We start from the raw sequence: 23,006 nt of genomic DNA, 5'->3' as shown, positions 1-23,006 counted from the left end.
AGCTATTCAGCTCCAGCACAAAGCACATTCTTAACGGGAACAGGACAAGTGGAGGGCTTTTTGTCAGCAACAAGGAACAAGTCAAAGTGATTCTGACAGGAAATTGGTCCTAGTCCCCACGACCTTTTCCTTTTCAGGGCAAGCCCAAGGTATTTATTATGAATCGAGAATGCCTGAGAACGGCAGCCGGAAACACGATTAAACTCCCCTGTCAGAGCAACATGGCAGATTGTGATCTTGTGGCGCATGGTACTCTAAGAACAAAAGGGCAAGAAACTGAAATAATTTAATCAATTACAGATGAGCACGCATATACACTCACACGCACACGCACATGCACACACACACACACACACACACATCTGCATTTATACCCACATGCACATTCATATATGCACATGCACGTACACGCACACATACATTCACACACACGTATATACATACTCTCTTTCTCTCGCTCTCGCTCTCGCTCTCTCTCTCTCTCTCTCTCTCTCTCTCTCACACACACACGCACGCACATACACACACAGAAAAGAGGGCAAAGTTGAAGTGCACAGTGACACATTCAGGTGAGAGGCCATGAGGCTGAGTTGGCAAAGCCAACCCTATAATTAGCAGCATTTGTGTAATTACCATTCCAGCACACCCTCTCTGCCCTGTGGGTCAGATGTGTCACGGTAGCATTACGGTGTCTCGGGCTAACGGCCTCTTTGGATTTGGTGACATCATTTTAAACGTAAAAGCAATGACCCCATGATGGGATGGAAGACAACGCTGTCAACGAACATCCTGAAGTTTTTGAGCGTGATAACTGACTGAATGCTTCACCCTGATGAAAACAGGTTTACTTTCCATGACGCACTGCGCACATTAGCCAGAGAGAGAACGGTTTGGCTTAAGAGACAGACCAGGCAGAGACAGGATGACACGCTGTTCAACCACCATTATCCGAGCTGGAATCTCTGAACCCACATATGCTGTGCGGAGTGTTGCCGGAAGCCTCATTCTGCGACATGTTTTTACAGATGTGCCAAGCACACTGAACGCAATGACCGCCCCGAACAAACTGAACGCCGCTGAACACCGTCTGGACTCGCGCGAGTCCACGGGGGCTAAGCCAGCGCCTTGGGGGAGCACCCCCGCCGCATGTACGGCTAATGATCCGGAACCTTCTCCGCGCACAGAAAAAGCCGAGTGAGCGTTTCCGCCGGGGGGCGTGAGGCGAAGCTGCACGTATGTGAGGAGCGCGGCGATCCCGCACGTATGACGCAGTGAGGCGGGGCCGCTCGACCGCTCGACCGCAGAGGAATGCGCCGGAGCTCGCGCGTCTCTGAGTCACAGCGTCACCGCCGCGTACGTGCATGCACACGCTACGCCGCCCGGCCGCTGCGGTCGTGCTCGTCTGCAGCTCGGCCGGAGCGTGACCGTGAATCATGTGACCTTTGCCCTCTCGCTTCCTCTCGCTTTCCTTCTTACCTACCCAACTTCCATATTGCCCTTCCTCTCTCTCTACCCCCTTTCATCCTCTCTTTCCCCGCTTTCTCTCCGTCTCTATCCACCTCGCATTCTCTCTTTTTCTCACTCGGTGTGACAGGGGTCAGAGCTGACTCAGAGCCTCTCTCCTCAGTCTGTCCACAGGCTGCTACTCCAAACCTACTAAAACTGCTCCTAAATAAATTTAAGTCAAGTTAACAAGTTTGTTAAAATCAATTTTTACCTGTGTTTTCTGAGTTGTGTATCTTGTACCTGAATTATCTTTCAAGTGGGAATGACTAAATTTTGTTTGGCAGCGTTACATGAGTTATGTGAGCCACTGACTCACATATATATATCATAGAGGTGACGAGTTCACACCCTTACTGCTCCTACATCCACAGAGAAGCTGAAATATATATGTGACAATGTCAGTGCTCCAGTGCTACAGCAGAGCGCCCTGTAATTCTGGTTCTTGCACATGCTCAGTGTACCAGAGGTGAGCCCAGATGCACACACCGCCCACACCTGACTCCCCGAAGAGGCGTCTGCCCCCAACCGATTCCGCTATCAGGCGGCGTCAGGAGTGCTCTTGACACGCTGAGCGCATCTGCTAATGTGATCACGGGGCCAGTGGAAATAAATAAGAGCAGAACACTTTGAGCCTGTAATCCTGGTAGGAGGAAATTGCAGGAATGCCACATGGACTTGATACAAACCCAGGGCTCTGTTTGCACCCCGTCCAGGCCCTAAACCGTAACAGCTGGAGTGAAGAAAAACAGATGCTAATTTGTAAAGTGCCCCTGCAAATATTTTGATTGGCGTCGCACGCCGATGTGCGTCTCAGGTCCGAGAGAGCTCAGGTGAGCAGAAGCTGCAGTAGACAGGCCCGAAGTTGGAGGATCTCAGTCCTGCCGTCTTACGCCCCGTTATTAAAACGCTTTTTATACTAAACGAATCAGTCGGCGAGATGCGTGCTGCAGCCCCGTAGCCGACTCTCCACCCCCGTGCGTTGGGGGGGGGGTCAGATTCCCGCCATGGCTCTTTCTCAGCTGTGGTCTCTTCTGTCTCCCTCTCTACTCTCTGTCTGTCTGAGCAAAGCTAATAATATAAAAAGAGAAAAAAACACTCTATTTTATAACAACAAAAGAAAAACAAACACATCAGTCGCAGTCAAGCCTTCGGGCGTTTTCCGCCACCTTCCCGAAGCAGGCGCTTCTGGAACCTGCCGGGAACCAGTTTGGACACACCTCACACCCCTGTCTGAGCGGTTGTGAAATTCGGGTTTTCCAGAAATCAGGTCTTTTGGCGTAAAGCGGGCCTGGCACTGCGCTCACAGGGCTTTTGACGCGAGGCGATTATAACATCCATCAACCAACCAGCCACACCAAACACCCACGGGCCCTACACACACACACACACACACACACACACAGAGACTGGCATGCTGATGGCCTGAAGTCACCCAGGCGCACAGCGTGGGGAACACAATCGCAGGATGGAAAATATCTCCTTAAAAAAATTAAAATGGGACTGCTTCCTATCAAGTGATAAGGAATGTCAGCGTAACATAGGAAACTATATGGTGGGAAAGAAAAAGATTAGGGAAGATTTATCAACCCGGACATGGACGTTAAGGTCAAACGTAAAGCCAGATCTCGCAAAAGATCTCTGACTTCCACAATGAAACAATGTTGTTGTTTGCCCACAGAGTTTGCCCACTTCAGAATCAACCTTCACAGCTGTGTACCTTCCAATGCTCAGAGAAGATTCTCTGACAGGATCACAGATCATTCAGGAACCACACACTCACACAGAACCCACACACTCACACAGAATCCACTCACTCATACAGAACCCACACACTCACACAGAACCCACACACTCACACAGAATCCACTCACTCATACAGAACCCACACACTCACACAGAACCCACACACTCACACAGAATCCACTCACTCATACAGGACCCACACACTAGCCGGATATAAGCAAGAGACAATGCACTTGATACAGTCCTGCTCTGTATCTGTATTTTTATTGAACCAGTACTTACTGTTACTGTACGGCTATTTTTGGGTATGGACCACAAAGGAAATCATCAATCTGGCAATCTGAAACTATGCAGGGACAATAAATTGAATATCACAGCGAGGGAAGTAAAGGTATCGTTCTCACATACAGCACAAACGCAGCGTAAGTAATTCCATCTGTTGCCATGGATTCCGTCACTGGTTGCAAACTGGACTCAGCATAGAGAGTCTGATAGACTCTACTACACTCATTCCTAGTTAACTAACCACTCGATTAGTCATTCCTGTGTGCTCTTAGAAGATCTCACAGAGGGAGCTCACACTGAGGCAGGTGAAACCTTCCTCTGGGCTTCTGTGAGAGGCACAAAGCACTGAGCCCATACCTTTCCAGGCCAGGCTCAAACTCCGAAGGAGATATCTAGGCGCATGCTGCAGGCTGCCAGTTCCCGGCTGGGGCTAGGGGCCTACTCTTGGCTATTAGCGAAGGCGCAGCAAAAAGCAGGAGTTTTGGAGGAAAAACTCGGAGACAGAGAAAACATTTGCGTGCCACATGCTGGCGATCCCATCACCTCTGCCCTAATGTACAGTCTGCAGGATTTACAGAGCTCCCCACGGGCGGCCCCCTGCAAAGCTTTTACGCCGCTAAAGAGAGCGCGCTAACAGATAACAGAGCCGCGTAACCACAGCGACCAAAAAAAAAAAAAGAAAAAAAAGAGGCCCGTAACCTAAATAACGTTTATTCTCTGGCATTTCTGTTTATTGTGTGTCGTTAAGTGATAAAAGATGCGTCCGCGCCACGCTAAGAAGAAGCCGGACAATCAGGACAGTGTGACTCGCTCAGACGGCGAGCGAGAAATAGCCATTTTGTGGAAAGCTATGCGGCGGCGGTACAGAGAGTCTCGGGCCACGTTTCGGGGCCGCGTAAATCACCCGCGCTTCACAGGGGGCGCCGCTGACGGCTGACCGAGAGACGCATCGCCGGCGCTATCCAGCGTGTCGCCAAAAAACTGGCGGGAAAGCGACGGGGCGTGCCAGCGATGGCGTCCCGCCAGGACTGGCCGCGAAAGGCAATTACGAGCAGACTGTGCAAATAATCGCTGGCATCTCCGAAAACCCGTAATCTCTCTGCGTTCTCTCCCCGGACGGGGTCTCTCCAGCGCTGAAAGGAGAGACGGAGGAGAGCGAAAGCAGTCGCAGTCGGGGCCAAGCGATCCGCTATCCCTGCTATTTTTTTTTTTTTTTTTTTACGGCTCATCCGAGACAAATCCGTGGACCCGGGCTCGGCACCAGGGCTCCCAATCAGGACCAAGTATCTGGAAAATGTCTGTTGCCGTAGTGAAATACACATGAGGAACAACAATACCGTATTATATAAAATAACCAAAGGAAATAATCCAAACAAAACAGCGAGTGTGCTTTCATCCATCCTGGGTCAGTAATAATGTGTGCTAAAGGCTGCTCCAGCATACTGCTCCTTAATGGTGACTGACGGCCGCTGTGTTAGTGAGGGCTTCGGTATCCAGGGGCCCCTGGGGCTGGGATCTCGCTGCAATTCCAGCCAATGACAGTAGATCAGTTCAATTAAGGTCCACGAAAACCCAACCAAATCAGGATCACTGAATGCCCAGCCAATCAGAGTGACTGTAGATCCAGCTAATATGAATCCCTTCAGATGCAGGTAATCAGAGTGGCTGTCAAAGCCAGCCAATCAGGATGTGCATGCACCAAATGCCCAACTCCACATGTCTCCCAGTTCATTCACAGGTGACCAAAGGGGGACAAAGCAGGGACTGCTGATTGGCCGAGGCCAGCCCCTGACAATGCCAGTACCAGCTGTGGAAGGGTCACTGAGCGATGCACAATTAGCATTAGCATCACCTACGAAGAGAGGCCTGTCTGTGGGACATGTGTTGGAACTCCATGAAGCCTCCAAGCATCCATCCAGGGACATCAGTCACCCCACAATCCAAACACCTACGGCGAGATACCCCAGTGCCTCCCGTCTGTGAGCTCTGAGTTACTGAGCGATCATGTTCAGGTAAAATCTCACGTCTCGTATCTTTGTACAGCTGCTCTGCACTAATGGTTACATAAGAGAATTCAGCATTTAGTTACACAAGAAAATAAAGTAGCAGAAGTCAGAAGATAATCTGAAATGTGTGTTTGGACTGGGGAGGACGATGAATTTGAGCTTGACGTTAACCGTGTTGCGTCAGCTGGTGGCTGTATGGAGAAACATTGGCATGAATTCTGATTCGGAGCAAAAACACACCAATAAAGCTCTGTTCAGTCTCTGTGTCTTCTTCTGGAAAAATGATCTGAGACCCTTGGAAATGTGCAGTGCTTTTTGTCTCCATTAAACCACATTATGACTTTAAACTGAATGCTTTTGCTGGAGTGGGGATGGCTGCTTGTTAGACTGATTGATTGCAGTGGTGTCTATTCTTTGGATTTCAGATGCTTTCAGATAATGGGCGACGGTGTAGGAAAGTGGTTTGGGAACTGGGCTTGTAACCTCAAGGCTGCAAGTTGATTCCTAGGCAGGACACTGCCGTTGTACCCTGGAGCAAGGCACTTAACCTGAATTGGTGTCAGTGGTACTATATATCCAGTTATATAAAATGGATACTATGTAAGAAATGCAAAAGCTGTAAGTCACTCTGGATAAGAGTATCTGATAAATGCCGCGAATGTAAGGCTTGTACATCACATCGCGGGACAGTGTCTGCCAAACAATGTGGAAAAAGCTTGGCTTCCATTCAAATCTTTCCATACATCAACCACTCAGTCTTCCACAGGTAATGAGACCCCAGTTGAATCCTATGTCTCTGTTTTTTCCTTGCTGATCAGATTGAAACAATAAACACCGGGTGTGCATCGTGTCCTTGTTCTGAACAGTTGCAGTGCAGTTAGTCTGTATGATCACGACGAGGCTTTAGAACTTGTGAAAATGGGTTTTTATGTTGTAGGTCATAATTTCAGTGACTTTCAGATGCAGACTATACTTCTGAATCCTCAAAGTGTGACTATGAAACAGAACTCAGAAACCCCTAGATTGTGGGTTCAAATGACACAACTGTGGTTAAACAGCCCTTCTTAGAATGACTTCCTACAGCAATAAACACAAAGCCTATGTGTGCTGTATGCTGCTCATTCTGACATCTGAACTTTTAAAGCTGCTTGACCTATTTTACAGGCAGGGAACAAGTGACACGTTCAGTGACCTCATAATGCCTTGGGAAGCCTGCACCACTGTATACACACACATTTGTATGGGCCGATTCATTGGCCTATATAATCTAACCAGCAATTCATGGAATCCAAAGTGACCCAGTAACAGCCACTCTCGCCATTTGTGCAATCCCTGCTGATTGAATGCTGTGAAATACGAGGAAGCGCCAAACTTTGGTCTCTGCCCTAACTGACGGCTGGCTGAGAGTTTACAGTAAAGAACGATGTAAATGGACTGCATTTATATAGCGCTTTTATCCAAAGCGCTTTACAATTGATGCCTCTCATTCGCCAGAGCAGTTAGGAGTTAGGGGTTAGGTGTCTTGCTCAAGGACACTTCGACATGCCCAGGGCGGGGTTTGAACCGGCAACCCTCCGACTGCCAGACAATCGGTCTTACCTCCTGAGCTATGTCGCCCCTCATGTACATTACGACACACCCCTAAAAATAAAACAACATCCTTCAGGGTTAAGAACTAGTGAATAACCTTACAAGAAACGGCAAACAAACTGGGTACAGTAAACAGGGCGCTGTCACCGCCGGGGCGCATACCCAAAAAGGGGCGCATAGCTGCAAAGGCCCAAACAAACGAGAACGCAGGCGTAAATCACTCAATAACGTCAAATAAACAAACAGGACTGAGTCAGCTTCCAGAGGGATCGGCGGACGAGGCAGGAGGGAGACGCACGCACACCGCCGCACCGCCTGCCAAAAAGGCGTGTCTCCGGGGAGCTCGCGGCGCGGCGGGACGGACCAGCGAGAGGTATGTTCTAAATTTACACGCCAGACCGGGCCCGCTCGCGGCTCGCCCGGCCCCGCTTGCCCCCGTAAGGTTTCCATTACCCCCTGGACGCCTTATAAACAGCTACGAATGTCAGCGCCGGCGCTAAATTAGAAGCAGCTATGCTACTCCTGAAAACAGCACGCGGGATCGCGCAGAACACTGATTTCTCACTGCCAGGTGCGCGCTTTACCTGTTAGAGAAGGCTAAGCTGGAGCCCAAACAGGTAGAGATTAGAACACCTTGATTTGGAAGGAGCAGTAAGGAGGGAGTGACTGACTGCTGGACTGTGTTCTGAGCAGTGGAGGATGAGATGTTGTCTTTCACTGAGGCCATGCAGACAGTGAGGAATGCTGATGCTTCCAGCGATGGATATGTGTGTGTGTCTGTGTGTGTGTGTGTGCGACTGTGTACATATGTTTGCGTGTGAGTACGTGCGTGCGGCTGTACAGCGGTAGGGCTAACCCACCTGCAGGGCACAGTTCATCATGCGGACGATGTGGTCAAACTGCTGGTGGTCCAGGATGGCTCGGTTCTGCTTCACGTGCTGCTGGAGCTCCTGCACCAGACACTGCCGAGCTGCCCTGCCCTTCAGAGCCCGCAGAGCTGCAGGGAGAGTCTGCACAAACACACGCACGCCCACACACGCACACACACACATGCACACACACACGCACGCCCAAACACGCACACACACACATGCACACACACACACACGCACACACACACACACAGACACACACACACACACACACACACAGACATACACGCACATACACGCACATACACACACATACACACACATACACGCACGCACACACACAGACAGTAAGAGTCAGCATCACTGGTTAGTAACCCAGTTTTCCTCCTCCAGCTCTGTGCTGCATCTCTCACCTCTGTGTCCCCGACAACAGAGCGGAAACTCTTTACTCTTCCTTAAACCTTCCTTAAAACTTAAAGCTTTCCCCCCCGCCCCTGCCCGCCTCATCCCTGCGCAAGCTGCGTGGGGGGATGCAGCCCCGCAGCCCGTCCCGTACCACCGGAGGGCCTTCTCAGCCAACCTCTACCCGTTTAAAACAAGCATATTTCAGCTTTACGGCGGGGGCTGGGGTAATGCTTTACAGCGGCGGCCGCGCGGAGGCGATGGGTTTATGGGCTCGCGGGAGCCGTTAGCCTGGCGCGCTGCATTTTTTTAGCCGTGCGGGGACGCGGTCCTGCGTTACATAACTGCGGGAGGGGCGACATGAGGATCGCCTCGCTCTCGTCTGCGTCCCCCTGCTGCGATACGAACGTGAAAAATGATCGCGTATCACCGAAATATTAACCGTCGGGTTATTCGGTTATTTTTCTCCACGGCGTTTTTCACCTGAAACTGGAATGCCCAGTCACCACTGTAGGCCTCCGACAGCCTCCATTTATTCAGAAGGGCTGTGTGTTAATGTGCATCGACCCTCTGCAGTCCTAGGCCGCCCCAGTTACCGCACCGGAGGAGACAAAGTCACTAGTGAGCACTGTCTGCCCTGCGTAGTGAACCCCTCCCTCTCCCCTCCCTCTCTCTCTGGGCTACGAGGGAGTCCCATCCACAGTCAGCACAGGCAGGGCCCGTGAAGCGCACCACTGCACTGGCAGGGATGTGACCATGGACCCTAACATGCCTCTCTCGGAAAATAACAAGGAGACTTACGGGCTACCTGAGCACTTTGAGTAGACCATATTACAGCAGTCAGGTGTTGGGTTCTTCTTTGTGGTTTTGTAAAGGATATATGACATTTATTTGGCAGATGGCAGGAAGTGACATGTATTTCAGGGGTCTGAGCACAGATGTAAATGATTCCTCCAAAGATATAAGCGGGGAATACAGATAGAGAGTGTGAAAGGTTGCGGGTGAAAACGTGTGTCAGCAGCAGAAGTGTGGTGGTGTAGTGGCACCGGTGTGTTGCTCTGTTTGCATTACCTTCTCGGTCTCCAGGGTTTTGTTGTCGAAAATGAAGGAGATGCAGCTCCTGACCACCTCCAGCCGGCGGGCGCTGTTGAACACCGTGCCGGGCCTGCCCTGGATCGACACTGGAGGGGGGGGGGGGGGACAGGGAGCCGCAGCACGTCAGCACTTTCTCCTGCTCCTTAACTACAGCAATTGAAAAGCAGACTCCGCTTTGCATTGTGCTGAACAGCACCCCTAGCCACACCACGATATACTGTACCACGCATTCTTGTGTCATATCACTTTAATAAACTGTTGTCAAGGGAGCTGCTGTCCTCACTTCTCTCCTTTTTCTCAGGTTTCTATCCTTAGACAAAGCACCGCATGAGAGAACAGTTTATTCTTTAATCCCTGGATGGAGCACCAGTTTCTTTTTATTTAACAGAAATAAAGTGAATCCAGTGGGCTGCGTACAGATGATTAGGCCCTACTGAGGGATAACAATACAGTGCTCAGACTATTAACAGTTTACTATCGAATGCTAGTATCTAATGGATGCCACAAGTGCCTGTGTGTTTCAAGGGTCTTTTCAGGATAATAATACATCATGACAGCAAGAGGCCCTTCAGCACACAGGTCTTCAGTGATACTGCTGCCGTTTAACCTGAATCTGAATGCACTACAGCGGATCATTTTGGTAGATGTTTCTGGATAAGAGCGTCTGTTAAATGGATGTGTTGTGGTCCCAGCAGTGTGAGGGGTGGCGGGGCGGTCGGGGGGGATGTCACTTACCCACGGGCGGGCCGGCGGGCACCACGCACTTCCTCTGGGCGCGGGTGCCGGTGGGGGCGCCGTGGTGTTTGGCCAGGCCCTCTTTCAGCAGGGCGGCCACGCGGACCTCGTCCAGCAGGGGGAAGGGAATCACGTGCGTCCGCAGATGGGACCCCTCCGAGGGCTGAGGAACCTTCTGGAATGCCATGTGGGGGTTTGGGTTCTCCTGCCAGATAAGAGCCAGGCCAGGGTGCATTTGTTAGTATGTGTTATAAGACAAAAGTTTTCCTCTAAAATGGACCCCTTTCAAGATGAGATGCCCCAAATTTAAATAAATGGTAACCCTTTGACACTTTCATCCAAACAGCCACTACTAGCTGCAATACAGTGACAGCCATAAATTCCGATTGGCTTATATTAGGGATCTGTATTAGAAACATAGTGGTTTAGCACAATATAGTACATGTTCAATCATTCCAATGATCTAAGTATTATCATGGATGTGTAAACCAGCCAAGGTTAATATTCTCTGAAAGTCTAAAATATGCCATTCATGAAATATGGAAATGTAAACAAAACAAGGAAAAAAGTTTTACTGAGAACCCTCTGGGAATCCTTTCATGGATCCCAGTGGCTCCCCCATCCCCAGTTTAGGAACCCCTGCCACAGAGCGGAGGGAGTGGAGGAAGATGAGTTGGTCTGGGCAGGTGATGGAGGGCCTGCTCAGATATTGTTGGTTATGAAGGTCTCAGGGAGGGACTCACGTTCTTGTACAGCTGCTCGGCAATCTCCCGGATGTGCTTCTGTAACTTGGCTGGGTTCTCCTCCTCCTCTTTAAACCGCTCCACATCAAACGCCACCAACTAGGAGGGGGACAACAGCCACTTTGATGGAGCAGTAACAGCCCCCCACGAATTTGAGTCTCATGAGGGAAAAACAATATATTTTTTTGGAAAGCTGCATCTAATATTTAGACATTTAAATGGCCATTTTAATCATTTTTAAACACCTGCAATGCGCCTCACTTAAGAGTGTCACCATACCTCGTCAAAAAGATCACAGGCCCTGTAGGGGGGGCCCCTCTCGGACACGAATCCAGCGAACGCCATGCCGTCCAGCACCTTGGTGAGGAAGTCGCTCTCGATCAGGCCTCGCTGGCCCAGGAAGGCGGTCTAAGAGGATCATGGGTAAAAAGACGTTTCCACATCACAGGTGACAGCAGGGCAGAGACAGCAAGCCACAGACCAAATGTGCAAACGGTTCAGCTTTACAGAATTCTGAGCGTAATTTCATCCAACCGCTTATTTTGGTGAATAAGGTGACCCACTAGTCCATCTGGATAATAAACCGATATGCTGGTATAGGGGCATCCAGAGGTTTATGGTTTAAAAAGAAAATACACTTCAAGCAACTGCCAAGCAGCTTATACAGTGATGGTATGCCTCCATTGGTTCTATAGATAATATTACCCCCCGCAAAAATTTGTAATATTATGTTTATGTTATTTCTGACAGGAACTATGCAACCTGAGACTGCTCTGCTCAATGAAAGAAGTCCCACCACGATATTAAAACCAATATTTATGTTTATAATTGTGAATAAACGCAATTAAATTATTCTATTCATAGGAGCAGCCTGTGGAATGCTGCTATATAAGCTGTTTTGGACTAACTTGAAGGATATTTTCTTGCTTCAGTCAACAACCTCTGAATGCCATAGTAAAGCTGGATGGTCATCAGAACCTTCTGCATGTGTTTAAAATATCATTTTTTTAAAACAATCAGGGCAAATCAGAAACACACAAAAACTGTAAGTAATATCAGAAAAGGAAGCAAACAATTCCTTTAATTTCACCTCTTTAAATTAGATGGTAACCTCATAATATGCATAAATATGTAATAAATGTCTGAATCCCAATAAATAATTTCTTGTGAAACTGATCATGCTCGGTTCTAGGGGAAAATACTGTATAATCAATTCTTGGCCAGGAATGCAAGCTATGTAGGAAAGCACTCATGTAAAATAATTTGTCAAGATGTCCCCTTGGACACATTGACCCAAACAAATAAAACAACAGCAATAAAAAAGGACACATTCCAGATACATATTTTAGGTGCTCAATTTAAAACAAAGAATTTGAGAAAAGAGTGGCATAAACAAACACTGATACTGTATCACAAGTTGGAATGTAACGTTTCCTTCAAAGCTCTCAAAAAAGACACACAAACACAAAACACATTAATCTGTGTCGAGAGGCTCCAGTGGGTTTAGAGTGGCGAGGGACAGTTCTGTGCCTTGTGAAAGTGTTTGACTGTGACTCTCACCTTGTGAAAGTGTTCGACTGTGACTCTCACCTTGTGAAAGTGTTTGACTGTGACTCTCACACTGGGAAAGTGAATGACTGCGACTCTCACCTTCTGAAAGTGAATGACTGACTCTCACCTTGTGAAAGTGTTTGACTGTGACTCTCACCTTGTGAAAGTGTTTGACTGTGACTCTCACCTTGTGAAAGTGAATGACTGTGACTCTCACCTTGTGAAAGTGTTTGACTGTGACTCTCACCTTGTGAAAGTGTTTGACTGTGACTCACCTTGTGAAAGTGAATGACGGGTTCGGCGTGGATACGTATCAGCTGCAGGCAGGACCGGTACCCCTGGAAGAGCTGTGCAAACAAGCGCAGGAACACAGCCCGCACCTCCTTATCCTGGAACACAGGGAGAGGTCTGTCTGTACCACACTCATCCTTTCATTCCTCTTTCTTTACTTTCATATCTTTCACACTTTCAGTGTCCTCCCCATGAAGCTGACATGCTTCTTTTCTGCATTTTTTTCATGTTTTCTCCCATTTTCTCCAAAATCGGAATGCACAATTGCATACAGATGCATTCATGCTGCAATCTCTGCAGCCAACATGGGAGACTGCAGACAAGCACACACACTTGTCGAAAGCATGTGATTTTGCCAGATGCTTCTTTTCACACCACAGCCCCCAGCTAAGCTCCCACAGACATGAGTTGGAGGAAGAAATTTCATGCGCAGCTTTAGCAAGCAGACCGTGGGGCCCAACTGACCTGCTAGAGATGCAAATCATTTATTTAATTAAAAATGAGCAATAAAAACATTTATGAGAAAACACAACGGTTGAAGAAGTCCTCACGAGCTGCTTGAGGTTGGATGAAGCAGAGCGGGGTGGTGGGAAAGCATTATCCGCAAGTTCAAGATCTGGATGCAGGACCTGGTGGGGAAGAGGAAGAACCGTCATGTCAGTGGGGCCGCAGCGGGACATTCTGTCATATTCCGTTTATTTTTAAATCGCAGCGCCTCTAAATTCCACCAGGCTGTTAAAAAATTGACCCCCTGCAATAACAGACACATTGCTGGAATCATGGAATTAAGCCTTGGGTCTTGGGATGTATACCAGTTATCAGTAAAAGTATAATGAATCTCATTCTGGAGACATGACCCATGTAATTTCTTTCAGTCATAATGAAGAAAAAAGAGACTCGAAATTAACACATGACCATGAGACTAATGGTATTTCCCTCCAAAATAAACCCTGATCACTGATCTTGATTATAATTAAGTGAAAGAACAAGATAATTGGAGTTCAACAAACTGATAAGCTTTATTTCACATCTCACTTTTGGTCATACATTTTTTATTATTATTTTTTTGCTGGTGAAGAGAAGCAGACTGCCCTTCAGACAGAATGGGGGGTGCAGTGCATTCTGGGAAATTACCATAGAAAGTGCTGTCTGGGTCTGGTGCAGTAATGGTTCTGGCAGGTGGGAAAGGTGGATGCACTCTGGGATCTTTATTGTCCCTCCATCCAGATCAGCAATGATGACATCAAGCTGTAAAGCAATGACACATGCAGTCCAGAACAGAATATTGTGCTTATTGAGGTAATAAAGTTTAAGTTAAAGCTATAATATTCTAAGGCAGAGGTTCCAGACCTGGGGTTTGGGGACCCCGGGGGTTCCATAAAAGAGTCTTCAGCAAAAATATGAAAATATTTTAAGTTTTTATCAAATTTGTATGTTTCATAAATCATATATGAAGTACTTTAGATGTGAAGCACGTGTACTGCCCATTTATATTGTATTAAATAGCTACATATCTTGATCAATGATATAACAATGACATCATTTAAACACGCCTCCTGTGAGTTAAAATGGCACAGCACTGCAGTGTATAGTGAGGGTTGACTAAAGGTATCAAATATTAACCCTGTATAGAGCTGAGCATCATAAGCCGCAGGATAGCATTTTTTAGGAGGCACTGAGAGGGAAACCATATTTCTAGAATATCAATCAAGTGGCTAAAACTGGTTTATGAATTGTGTCCACGTGCTAGCTATTAGTGGCATCGTTGAGAATTCAAAATGCTCACCAGTTCCTGGATCTCGTCCTGGAACACAGAGTGCACTCCAATAATGAAGGGAGTTGGGGAACTCAGGACTTCCAGCAACCGTGAGGGCAGGATGGGAATGTAGGGGTAACTGAAGGTCAGAATGGTAGCAGAAATGATCATTACAGGACACAATAAGTAGGACTCATAATTGTGAACTAGAGGGGCTAAGTTGGTCAAGACATTTCAGTCTGCGTGTTATGGCATTTCATGCAGAATGGCAGTTGCACTTTTGCTCTTGAACAGCCCTCTAAAAAATGTGTTTTAAAAGATTTTTGCAAGATTTTAGTCCATTTCTGTATTTAGCTTATCAATCAATCAACCAAACCAATCAACCAATTTATATAGCACCTTTCAGACAAATCAAATTGCAATTCAGAGTGCTTTACAAGCGATTGACAAAACATAAAATGTTAAAATGAATTTAGAGACTATATCGATAAAACATGAAAAGCTGTGGATGAGGACACAGTGTTACATTATCCCTTTCGTACAGATGTAAGGAGTTTAAATGGAAAAGAAATACTCCCTAAAGTGTCCGTAAAGGACTAGATGTTTGATAAGAAGGGCTAGAGAGCCAAAGCAGGACGCGCACTGTCACTTTGGATTAGCTGGAGTTTGTGCAGCGTGTTCTCATAGGTATGTTCAGTCTCTGAATACGTTTCTGCTGGGCCGGGGAAATTTACACAACAAAACAACGTTTTAATATAATCAGCATCAAGAGCCACAGGAACCGGAGAGGGACCGCAGATGGGTATGTCCTCAGAAGGGGCATGGGCGGACCCCAGTACTTTTCCAAAGGGGGGGGGGGGGGGGCTCACCTGTATTTAAGAGGGAACATGAGGGACTCGAGGGCGCGGCTGGCCTCTCCAAGGCGCTGGTAGCTGCTAGAATGGAATAACACCTTGTGTTCTGTCAGAACTGCACAGAATAAGCTGAGCACGTTCTGGATTCCTACAGGGGAACAGGAAAATAATGTGACAACAATTATATGTTTGCCGACAACGAATATTTTCTAGAAATATTTTTTATGATTAACATACCTCATAGGGGAAAAAAATAAATAAAAAATCCTGTTCCAAAGAAACTTAAAAAAATTAAAACGTTTAATTTCAAGTAAACATTCTGTCTTTTGGAAATCTGAACACAAACACAATACAGTTTAAACACCTGAATCCTAAGCCATTTGAAGATGCATCATCCAGAAATACAGACAAATTGCTACATACTGTATAAAGAAGCATTGCTACTATTCAGAAAATCCTTATAATTATTTATTTATCATGATAGCAATGAATAAAGCAATGGAAGTGCATTAAATAAAGTATGAAAAAAGAAAGGATAAAATCTATTGTTACTTTATTTATCTCAATTTAACCCCCTTATCATGGGACCCAAGCCCTCACAGGGCTAAGTTCATTCAAACAAAATTGAAATGTTTTGAAATATTCTTACAGGCTTCCATTAAATATTTTTTTGCCAGATTAAAAAAACAACCAATTTTTTATTTGAGGGCAGAATCAATAGCATGGAGAGAATGGAAAATAATATTTCACAGAAAAGCAACTGGCTAACTTGACAATACAAAGAAAATCTGCAGGTCAAGTAAAAATGAGCATTCTGATGCCGTATGTAATGTTCCATGTTAGGTACAGTGGAAGTATACTGGCCTTATAAAAAACAAACCAAACAATGTTACTCAAAAATAGTGCAGAGTATGACATCCTTTGAGAAAAAGAAAAAGAAAAACAGCGAATACCGCAATGACAGTCTTGACAGATTCCAAGTTTACAGTTCCTGTTATTGTTTGCTATCACACGGCCAATGGACCACTTCATCACGCGCCACAAAAAGATGGCGACAGGCAAATGCTGACGGAAATACCCATGGCATTATTGAGACCCCTGGTTCCGCTTTGACTGTGTCGAGCTTGGAAATTCACCAACAAACAGGAACACGGATATAAAAGTGAACATTGTTTTATTGCTCGTTATGACACACCTTGATATCCAAGAACAAAAGAAGAATGGACGGGATCGCTCGGCCTCATTCAACCGGTAACTTTCCACATGGAAAACTACATCTTGTGATTTTCCAGAGCCCTTACCTGGTATAACTCATATGCCTTGATGTATTTTACTTTAATGAGGACTTTCGGAGTAATAAAGACATTTTCAGACTTCAGACTCAACAAAAAAACCAAACTCATCTGTTCACACCTTTTTTTTCATAAATGCCATACCATTTAATCAAATGATGACTAAAACCATCATCGTTATCCAAAATGTGGTATTCAGCAGGTAGCCCAATCCGTGTTTGAGCACATGGAAGTCTGGAATATGCGATCACATTCATTCATTCCTGACCTTGAAGCATTCTTATCGGTGGAAACACTAACACGTATCTGACTCTCAATAACAGCAGGGGAGACGGCCACAAACAACAAACAGCCGGCCTGCTGACTCCTTCCTGTTCCCTGGGGGGCCGCACTTCCTGTTGAGTATGGCACATTCAATAGGAATTTTTCCGTGATGACTGCGGCAACATTTCGACATCCAGCAACGTGTGGAAGAGACACACGTCCCATAATGAACCAGCACTTAGGAATTCCCTAATCTGGAGACACACTAATTAAGAGGCAAGTGATTCATGCCTTCGCCTGACACAGGCCATTAGCCCAGGCAGGCCAGCTCCAGTTCATTCAAGACGATGATCGTCATGATTGTTGCATTGTGTGTCCTTGTCTGATCTTCTGAATGGGTCTCTGGGTTGCGGTCCTTTGAATGCCGAAGCGATCACAACTAAGTGTATGGAATATATTTACTCTATACCCCAGGAGGCAGAAATCAAATAAAGCTGGCCAAGCAGGGAAAGACAGTTGCAGAATGTTGCCTGGAGCAATGTGAAAGGAATAAATAATATCAAATAATATTGCTGATGCTCAGAATGACTAGTGGTGATCTTATACTCCTGTTAACCCTGGCAATGTTCTGCAGAGATAATGGGTTAGACTACTGATTAAAAGAGCAGACTGATTAAGAAAGAAATGAAGGACTGATTAACATCTCAATTAATAAAAAGTTGTCATTACGATAATGAAAGGCTGATCGCAGCTGACACTCCTGTGCTGCCCGGCGCATGGCAGCAGTGAGAGGTCAGAGGTTACAGCCTCAAACTTTCAGATCCTGTGGCAGTTTATCATGTGACATGTTGCCACGGGAACACCGGGTGGCCTGCTGGGCGACGCGTGTAGCAAGTCATCGCTCACACCAGAAGCAGTGAACTGTCAGGCTCAGGGAAACCAGAGTGAGGGGGTTCATCACACCCCTGACCCTCTTACTGTCTGTCCCAAACTGCAACGTGGACAGTGGTTCCTCCATTCACATAAATTGTTATTCACTGAGCCTGACAACACACCTGATGGCATCTGTGTTCTACATTTAGAGCAAATGGGCTTCACATGCTCAGCCAGTGACCGTTAGGATATTCCCATTATATGAGGATATAAAAACAACTGGCCAGCTGTCAACTCAGATTTATTTCAGCTAAGCACATTCTTGTCTGCAGGTGCATGAAAGGCTAGCTTAGCAAGGCTAACTGTATAAGAGATCGTAGCATAAGGAGAAGCTATATCAATAATTGTAAAATAAAATATTGCAATATGTATACATTGGTTTTTCTTATCATTTTGTTTTGAAACACATCAAAGCCAAAACTACATAAACCATGATGAATCTAGTCCCCATACAATTTGACACATATAATAAATTCAGTGAATACTTCATAAAAGTACCCAGGAAAAATCCACCTTCTCTTCCGAGTCTGGCTTTGAACTCCTTCCAGAAACAACAGTTTGGCATTTTGACCACATTACACTTCTAAGAAAATAGGAACTGGGGGCACCCCGTGCGTGTGTCACCGAGACCGGAAATGGAGGTATGGGAAATACTGCCCTGTCAGGAGGACTCAGCTCTCAAATATTTCAGAACTGAAAGAAAACGCACTCATGCAGGAAATTCAAAGCATTACGGAACGTTTTTGAGGAATTTCACCTTCGACTGCAGCGCTCGACTTCCTGCAGCGTGCGGACAACTGGGCACGAAAGCAGAAACAAGATACCCACGGCCGACTGGCGTTGACTGCGGCGGCACGAGAATGCCACAGGGACCACAAGTCACGCCACCGATCGCACACATTCACAAACACATTAACGAGCTCCTCCCATCTACAGCGAGTTCACAGCACAAGAGTTCAGGAACACGGGCAACGTGTAACCGAGTCGATAATGAGTACTGTAACGAGTCACGGCCTAGTTAAACATCCCCCGGTGTCTGCGTTAATTTCGGCACCGAGCACATGCCTGAACAGGCTGCCAGTTCCACGACAGCTTGACACAATGTGGTCACGTTACCCCTGCTTTCACTGTAACTGCTGCCTCATCTGTGCAACTTTTTCAGGTAAATGACAAAGAAATCAGTTCTACTGTATAAATGCAATTCTAATCATTTAAAGAGGTCAAATTCTGATGGCAATAAGGTGAGGCTGTGCCACGACAACTTCTGCCTGAGGTAATCAGAGTGAATAATACTTAAAAAAAAAAAAAAAACCTCAGCACAACATCCAGTGTCTAAGCTATAATATACAGCTGTTATTGACAGTCTATTACAGCAAAAACAAGGGCAGGTACAGATGGCACCATCTGTATGATCTTGTCATCCTGCTTGACTTACTATCTGGCAGATGTAGATGTCTAATCCCCTCATGCTATGCAGACCAGCTTATTTCTTTACTTTCTCAGAAATGGTTCGCTCCATTGGTTCAGGTTGTAGGTTCTATCAAAATGATTTGTTGAGTGAGATGGTCATGTGACGTAACTGCTGAATGACTTTGGAGAGCACATGTGCAGAATCTGTGTGCTGGAGATAACCTGGAGTGATTCATGATCTCACCAGTTCAACATATACATTAAAATTAACAGCCCACGTTGACATTTATAATAACATTTACATTAGATTACATAAGGCTGCTCCTTTAACAAAATGCTTAACTAGGAACCATGCAAGGGGGGGGGGGGGGGGGGGGGGGGGGCAAACTAAAAAAGAAAACAAGTCAAATAACGTCTGCGCTGCTCAAGTGAAACTCAAAGAAATGTGCTCCGGCCTGAATGCCTCACCGCCATCGCAGCCGAAAACAAAGTGCCTCACTTTGCTGAAAACGTAAAGGAAGCAGACTCCAACTCGCTGTCTTGGTTTCACTCAACAACATAAACAGTAAGCCTGCCAAACTGGTAGATTAGAGGCAGGGTTACCCCACACGCGTCGCACCCACGCCTGAGCCATACCCAGACTATGTCTGCCAGTGAGGCATAGCCAAAGCGCTTGTCACTTTCACTCATTAAAATGCAAGCAAACAAAACACAAGCAAACTGAACCCTATTTTAACTTTTAACCAGCAGGGAGAGGGTAAATTAGTTCCAAGGATTCACCGTCTACAACACAGGGAAGAGAGGTGGAGGTGTTTTGCAAGGTCTCTTGGTCGTGTGAGGAAATAAGAACAGCATGTAGAAACGGCAATAAATACTGGATACAGTAAGTACAGCACCGCCACGGTAAAAACAAGGCGGGAAGGGCCACACCTCCCCTGGTCCCACCAATCAGCAGGCAGGGAATCATTTCAGCAGGGAGCCAGGGAGCTGAGTGCACACACGGCCTACATATCACACCGTATCGGGAAATTCATCACACTCCTCGTCACCCGAGGGAATCGGCTGCTTTTCCCACGAGCTACCCAGTGGGGTTTGATAACATCAACATGAAAGACGAATGCTCCTGTCAACCGCAGTGAAATTTACCCTCAAAAACGTCTGCGAACTGACGTCAATGCATTAATGCAGAGGACAACTTCTTCCCAGGTGACAAAGTCACTGTTGTGTTACTAAGCAAAAACAAGTCTTGTGTAACAACAAAATTTGCATACAACTTGCATACAAAAAAAAAAGTAAGTTACTCAGCAGTTTGAGGGCTCAATGAAAAGAGGCTCAAAATTTTACACTGTTTGGTGTTGGAAAATAAATTTGTAGCCTATTTGAAATACGAGGATTAGGTTCCTGTCTACACACAAACCACAGGAAAAGAGTCTTTTCATATTTATTGTTATTCTATTTAACAGAAACACCATGCAAACTTTCTTAATTCTTGTGTGTTTAGAACAGATGGATATTTCCCAAAACAGAACTGTTGAACTGTTGGCCAGTTTTCCCTCAGAAACATACCATCTCCTGTGGGAAAAGCACTCAAGAGCATTCATAAAACATTCTGTAGTTTTCTTTCTTGTGCTGTACTTCACTAATGCGATACATCCTTTAAAAATGCTCTATCATGTTCAGTGCTCATGGATCAACTGACAGAAGATTTATCTCTGCTTTTTGGAACTACAACAACTTCCTGTCGGACAGCAACATTCTAGGAGAAAAGTTTACAGAACTATCGGAAAATGGAGAACCAACCACAAAACAAAAACATGGCTTATTATCATGCGCTGTCCAGTCTCACTGTCACCTATAACACTGATCAAATTACCAATATAACTGTTATTATAATACAAGTTTAATTTTAATAAATGAAAACTGCCACTGCTTTTATGACCTTTTTACCTCTTGTGGTAAAACGTTGCTGTTGTCATTCACTGTGAATGAGTCACTTTGTGGGTGAGTGCGTGAGTGAGCTTGAGTGAACACTTAAAGTGTGAGAGCAGTTGTTCAATGCTTCAATGTTTTACCTGCATTTTTAAAGCGCATTTTGCTACTGCAGTTGTTGTCATTGAGGGGTTCAGTGTGCAAACATTACCCAGCTGCTGGAAGAGGAGTGCCACGCTCTTCCTCGTGACGGGCAGGTTGTCATTCAGGGGGGTCTGGATCAGCTGCCGGTCGCCCGCCCCCAGCGAGAAAAGCTTCTGCACCAGAGAGAAGACGGCCAGGTCAGTGTGAGGAGCACCGTGTCTGCACTACTCTACACGGGGTCTACTCAGACCCCCAAACCAATGAGCTGTGTAAGCCTTCGGTAGTTCACGTTAGACCTAAGGGCCTAGCATACGTGTGATTTAATGAGGAAGGCTTCCAGGACAGATCCCTCTTGTACTTGGGCTCAGAATCACCGCAGACAAAACTATTTTCCACTGGGCACCAGTAAGTACTTCCCAGCCAAAGACAAGTCAAATAGGGCAGGCACCACGCTGGGCTTTCATAAGTTAAGTATTAGAGAGAACTGCTCGCATGGGTCTCCTGCTTCAGAGCAAAGGAAAAGCATCTACAATATAGTGCCATGTAATACATCATACGCAGCGCTCATGATAAAATACCCTAAATTTAGAAAGCATGCCACACCAGCATACTGCAGCTGGATTCAAATCGCCCTTCTGAAATTTGGTGCGGATTACACCACCCTTGGTTACCAGGATGTTGACATAACCTAAATCTCCCAGACAGAGCCCAGCGCTGTCAGGGTCTGGCAGAATTAGCTTAACCTTTACGCTCGACGGGGTGAGAGCAAACACAACACCCGCTCTCCGAGGCATGGTCAGGTGACCTCCGGGGAAACCAGTTCCCCTCTTTAAAACAAAACTGGAATGCGCCTAATTCCGAGGAACCTGCGCTACTAAGGAGTCCTGAGTGTGTCCTGCCAGAGGCAGAAACGCAGGGGGTGTCCCGATAGTCTCGCCATGGACGGAATGACACGGTGTGTCCCCCTAGTCGCTGTGATAACACAGCGGAGAGATTCTGAAGAGTTATCACATGCTGAATCCCAAGAGTTATAAATTACTGCCTGTTTGAGGTACATAATGCCCCTAGTGGGAACAGAGGGAGTGACAAAGATATTATGAATACGAAAACATATATGTTAAAGTAAGGACTCCCAATAGCAGAGTTATTTTGGGAGTTTCTTAACAAGACCACATTCTTTCATTTCTGACAAGGAAAGAACAGATGGAATCTTCTTTTTTTTTGGTATGTTTTCAACCAAAATTCATTGTTTTTTAAAGACTCTCTGCAGGGGATGTTTATGAGGGGGACAGTATTTGATGTGGCTCTCACCACCAAAGCAGGACCGAATCATAAAAGTTCAGAGCGCAAGTGAACAATAGTTTCTCAATAACCAAACGATTTTATTCAGCGTTGTGGTGGCTTGCTCAGCTTTTCTTAATAATGTAACTGATTAAAAGTCATATAAAAAATGTTCTTGGCTGCCATGCTAACTGCTATGGCACATTTCCAAAGAGGATTGTTTGAGCCCTTACGAATACAAACAATTACTTCTGGATTAGTCACAAGCCAGAAAAACATTTTTGTTACGCCTCTGTTAGCCTATGAGGAATAAGAACTCCAAAA

At 46.1% G+C, this 23,006-nt stretch overlaps 1 protein-coding gene across 3 annotated transcripts in view; it reads right to left on the bottom strand.

Annotated features, from left to right (window-relative positions):
- Window positions 1-23,006, bottom strand: part of sbf2 (SET binding factor 2) — a 108,866-nt gene that overhangs the window by 33,374 nt on the left and 52,486 nt on the right. For all 3 annotated transcript variants that reach the window (XM_035417970.1, XM_035417971.1, XM_035417972.1), the window contains 11 exons: window positions 21,469-21,574; window positions 15,445-15,577; window positions 14,606-14,714; window positions 13,954-14,067; window positions 13,371-13,448; window positions 12,804-12,917; window positions 11,257-11,385; window positions 10,978-11,076; window positions 10,235-10,439; window positions 9,476-9,585; window positions 7,991-8,140 (listed from right to left, as the gene is read on the bottom strand). In XM_035417970.1, the coding sequence (XP_035273861.1) occupies window positions 7,991-8,140; window positions 9,476-9,585; window positions 10,235-10,439; window positions 10,978-11,076; window positions 11,257-11,385; window positions 12,804-12,917; window positions 13,371-13,448; window positions 13,954-14,067; window positions 14,606-14,714; window positions 15,445-15,577; window positions 21,469-21,574 (1,347 nt within the window). The remainder of the gene's footprint in view (window positions 1-7,990; window positions 8,141-9,475; window positions 9,586-10,234; window positions 10,440-10,977; window positions 11,077-11,256; window positions 11,386-12,803; window positions 12,918-13,370; window positions 13,449-13,953; window positions 14,068-14,605; window positions 14,715-15,444; window positions 15,578-21,468; window positions 21,575-23,006) is intronic.

The sequence above is a fragment of the Anguilla anguilla genome, chromosome 5, assembly GCF_013347855.1.
Source record: "Anguilla anguilla isolate fAngAng1 chromosome 5, fAngAng1.pri, whole genome shotgun sequence".
Taxonomy (NCBI): domain Eukaryota; kingdom Metazoa; phylum Chordata; class Actinopteri; order Anguilliformes; family Anguillidae; genus Anguilla; species Anguilla anguilla.
This window is presented reverse-complemented; position numbering and strand designations above follow the sequence as displayed.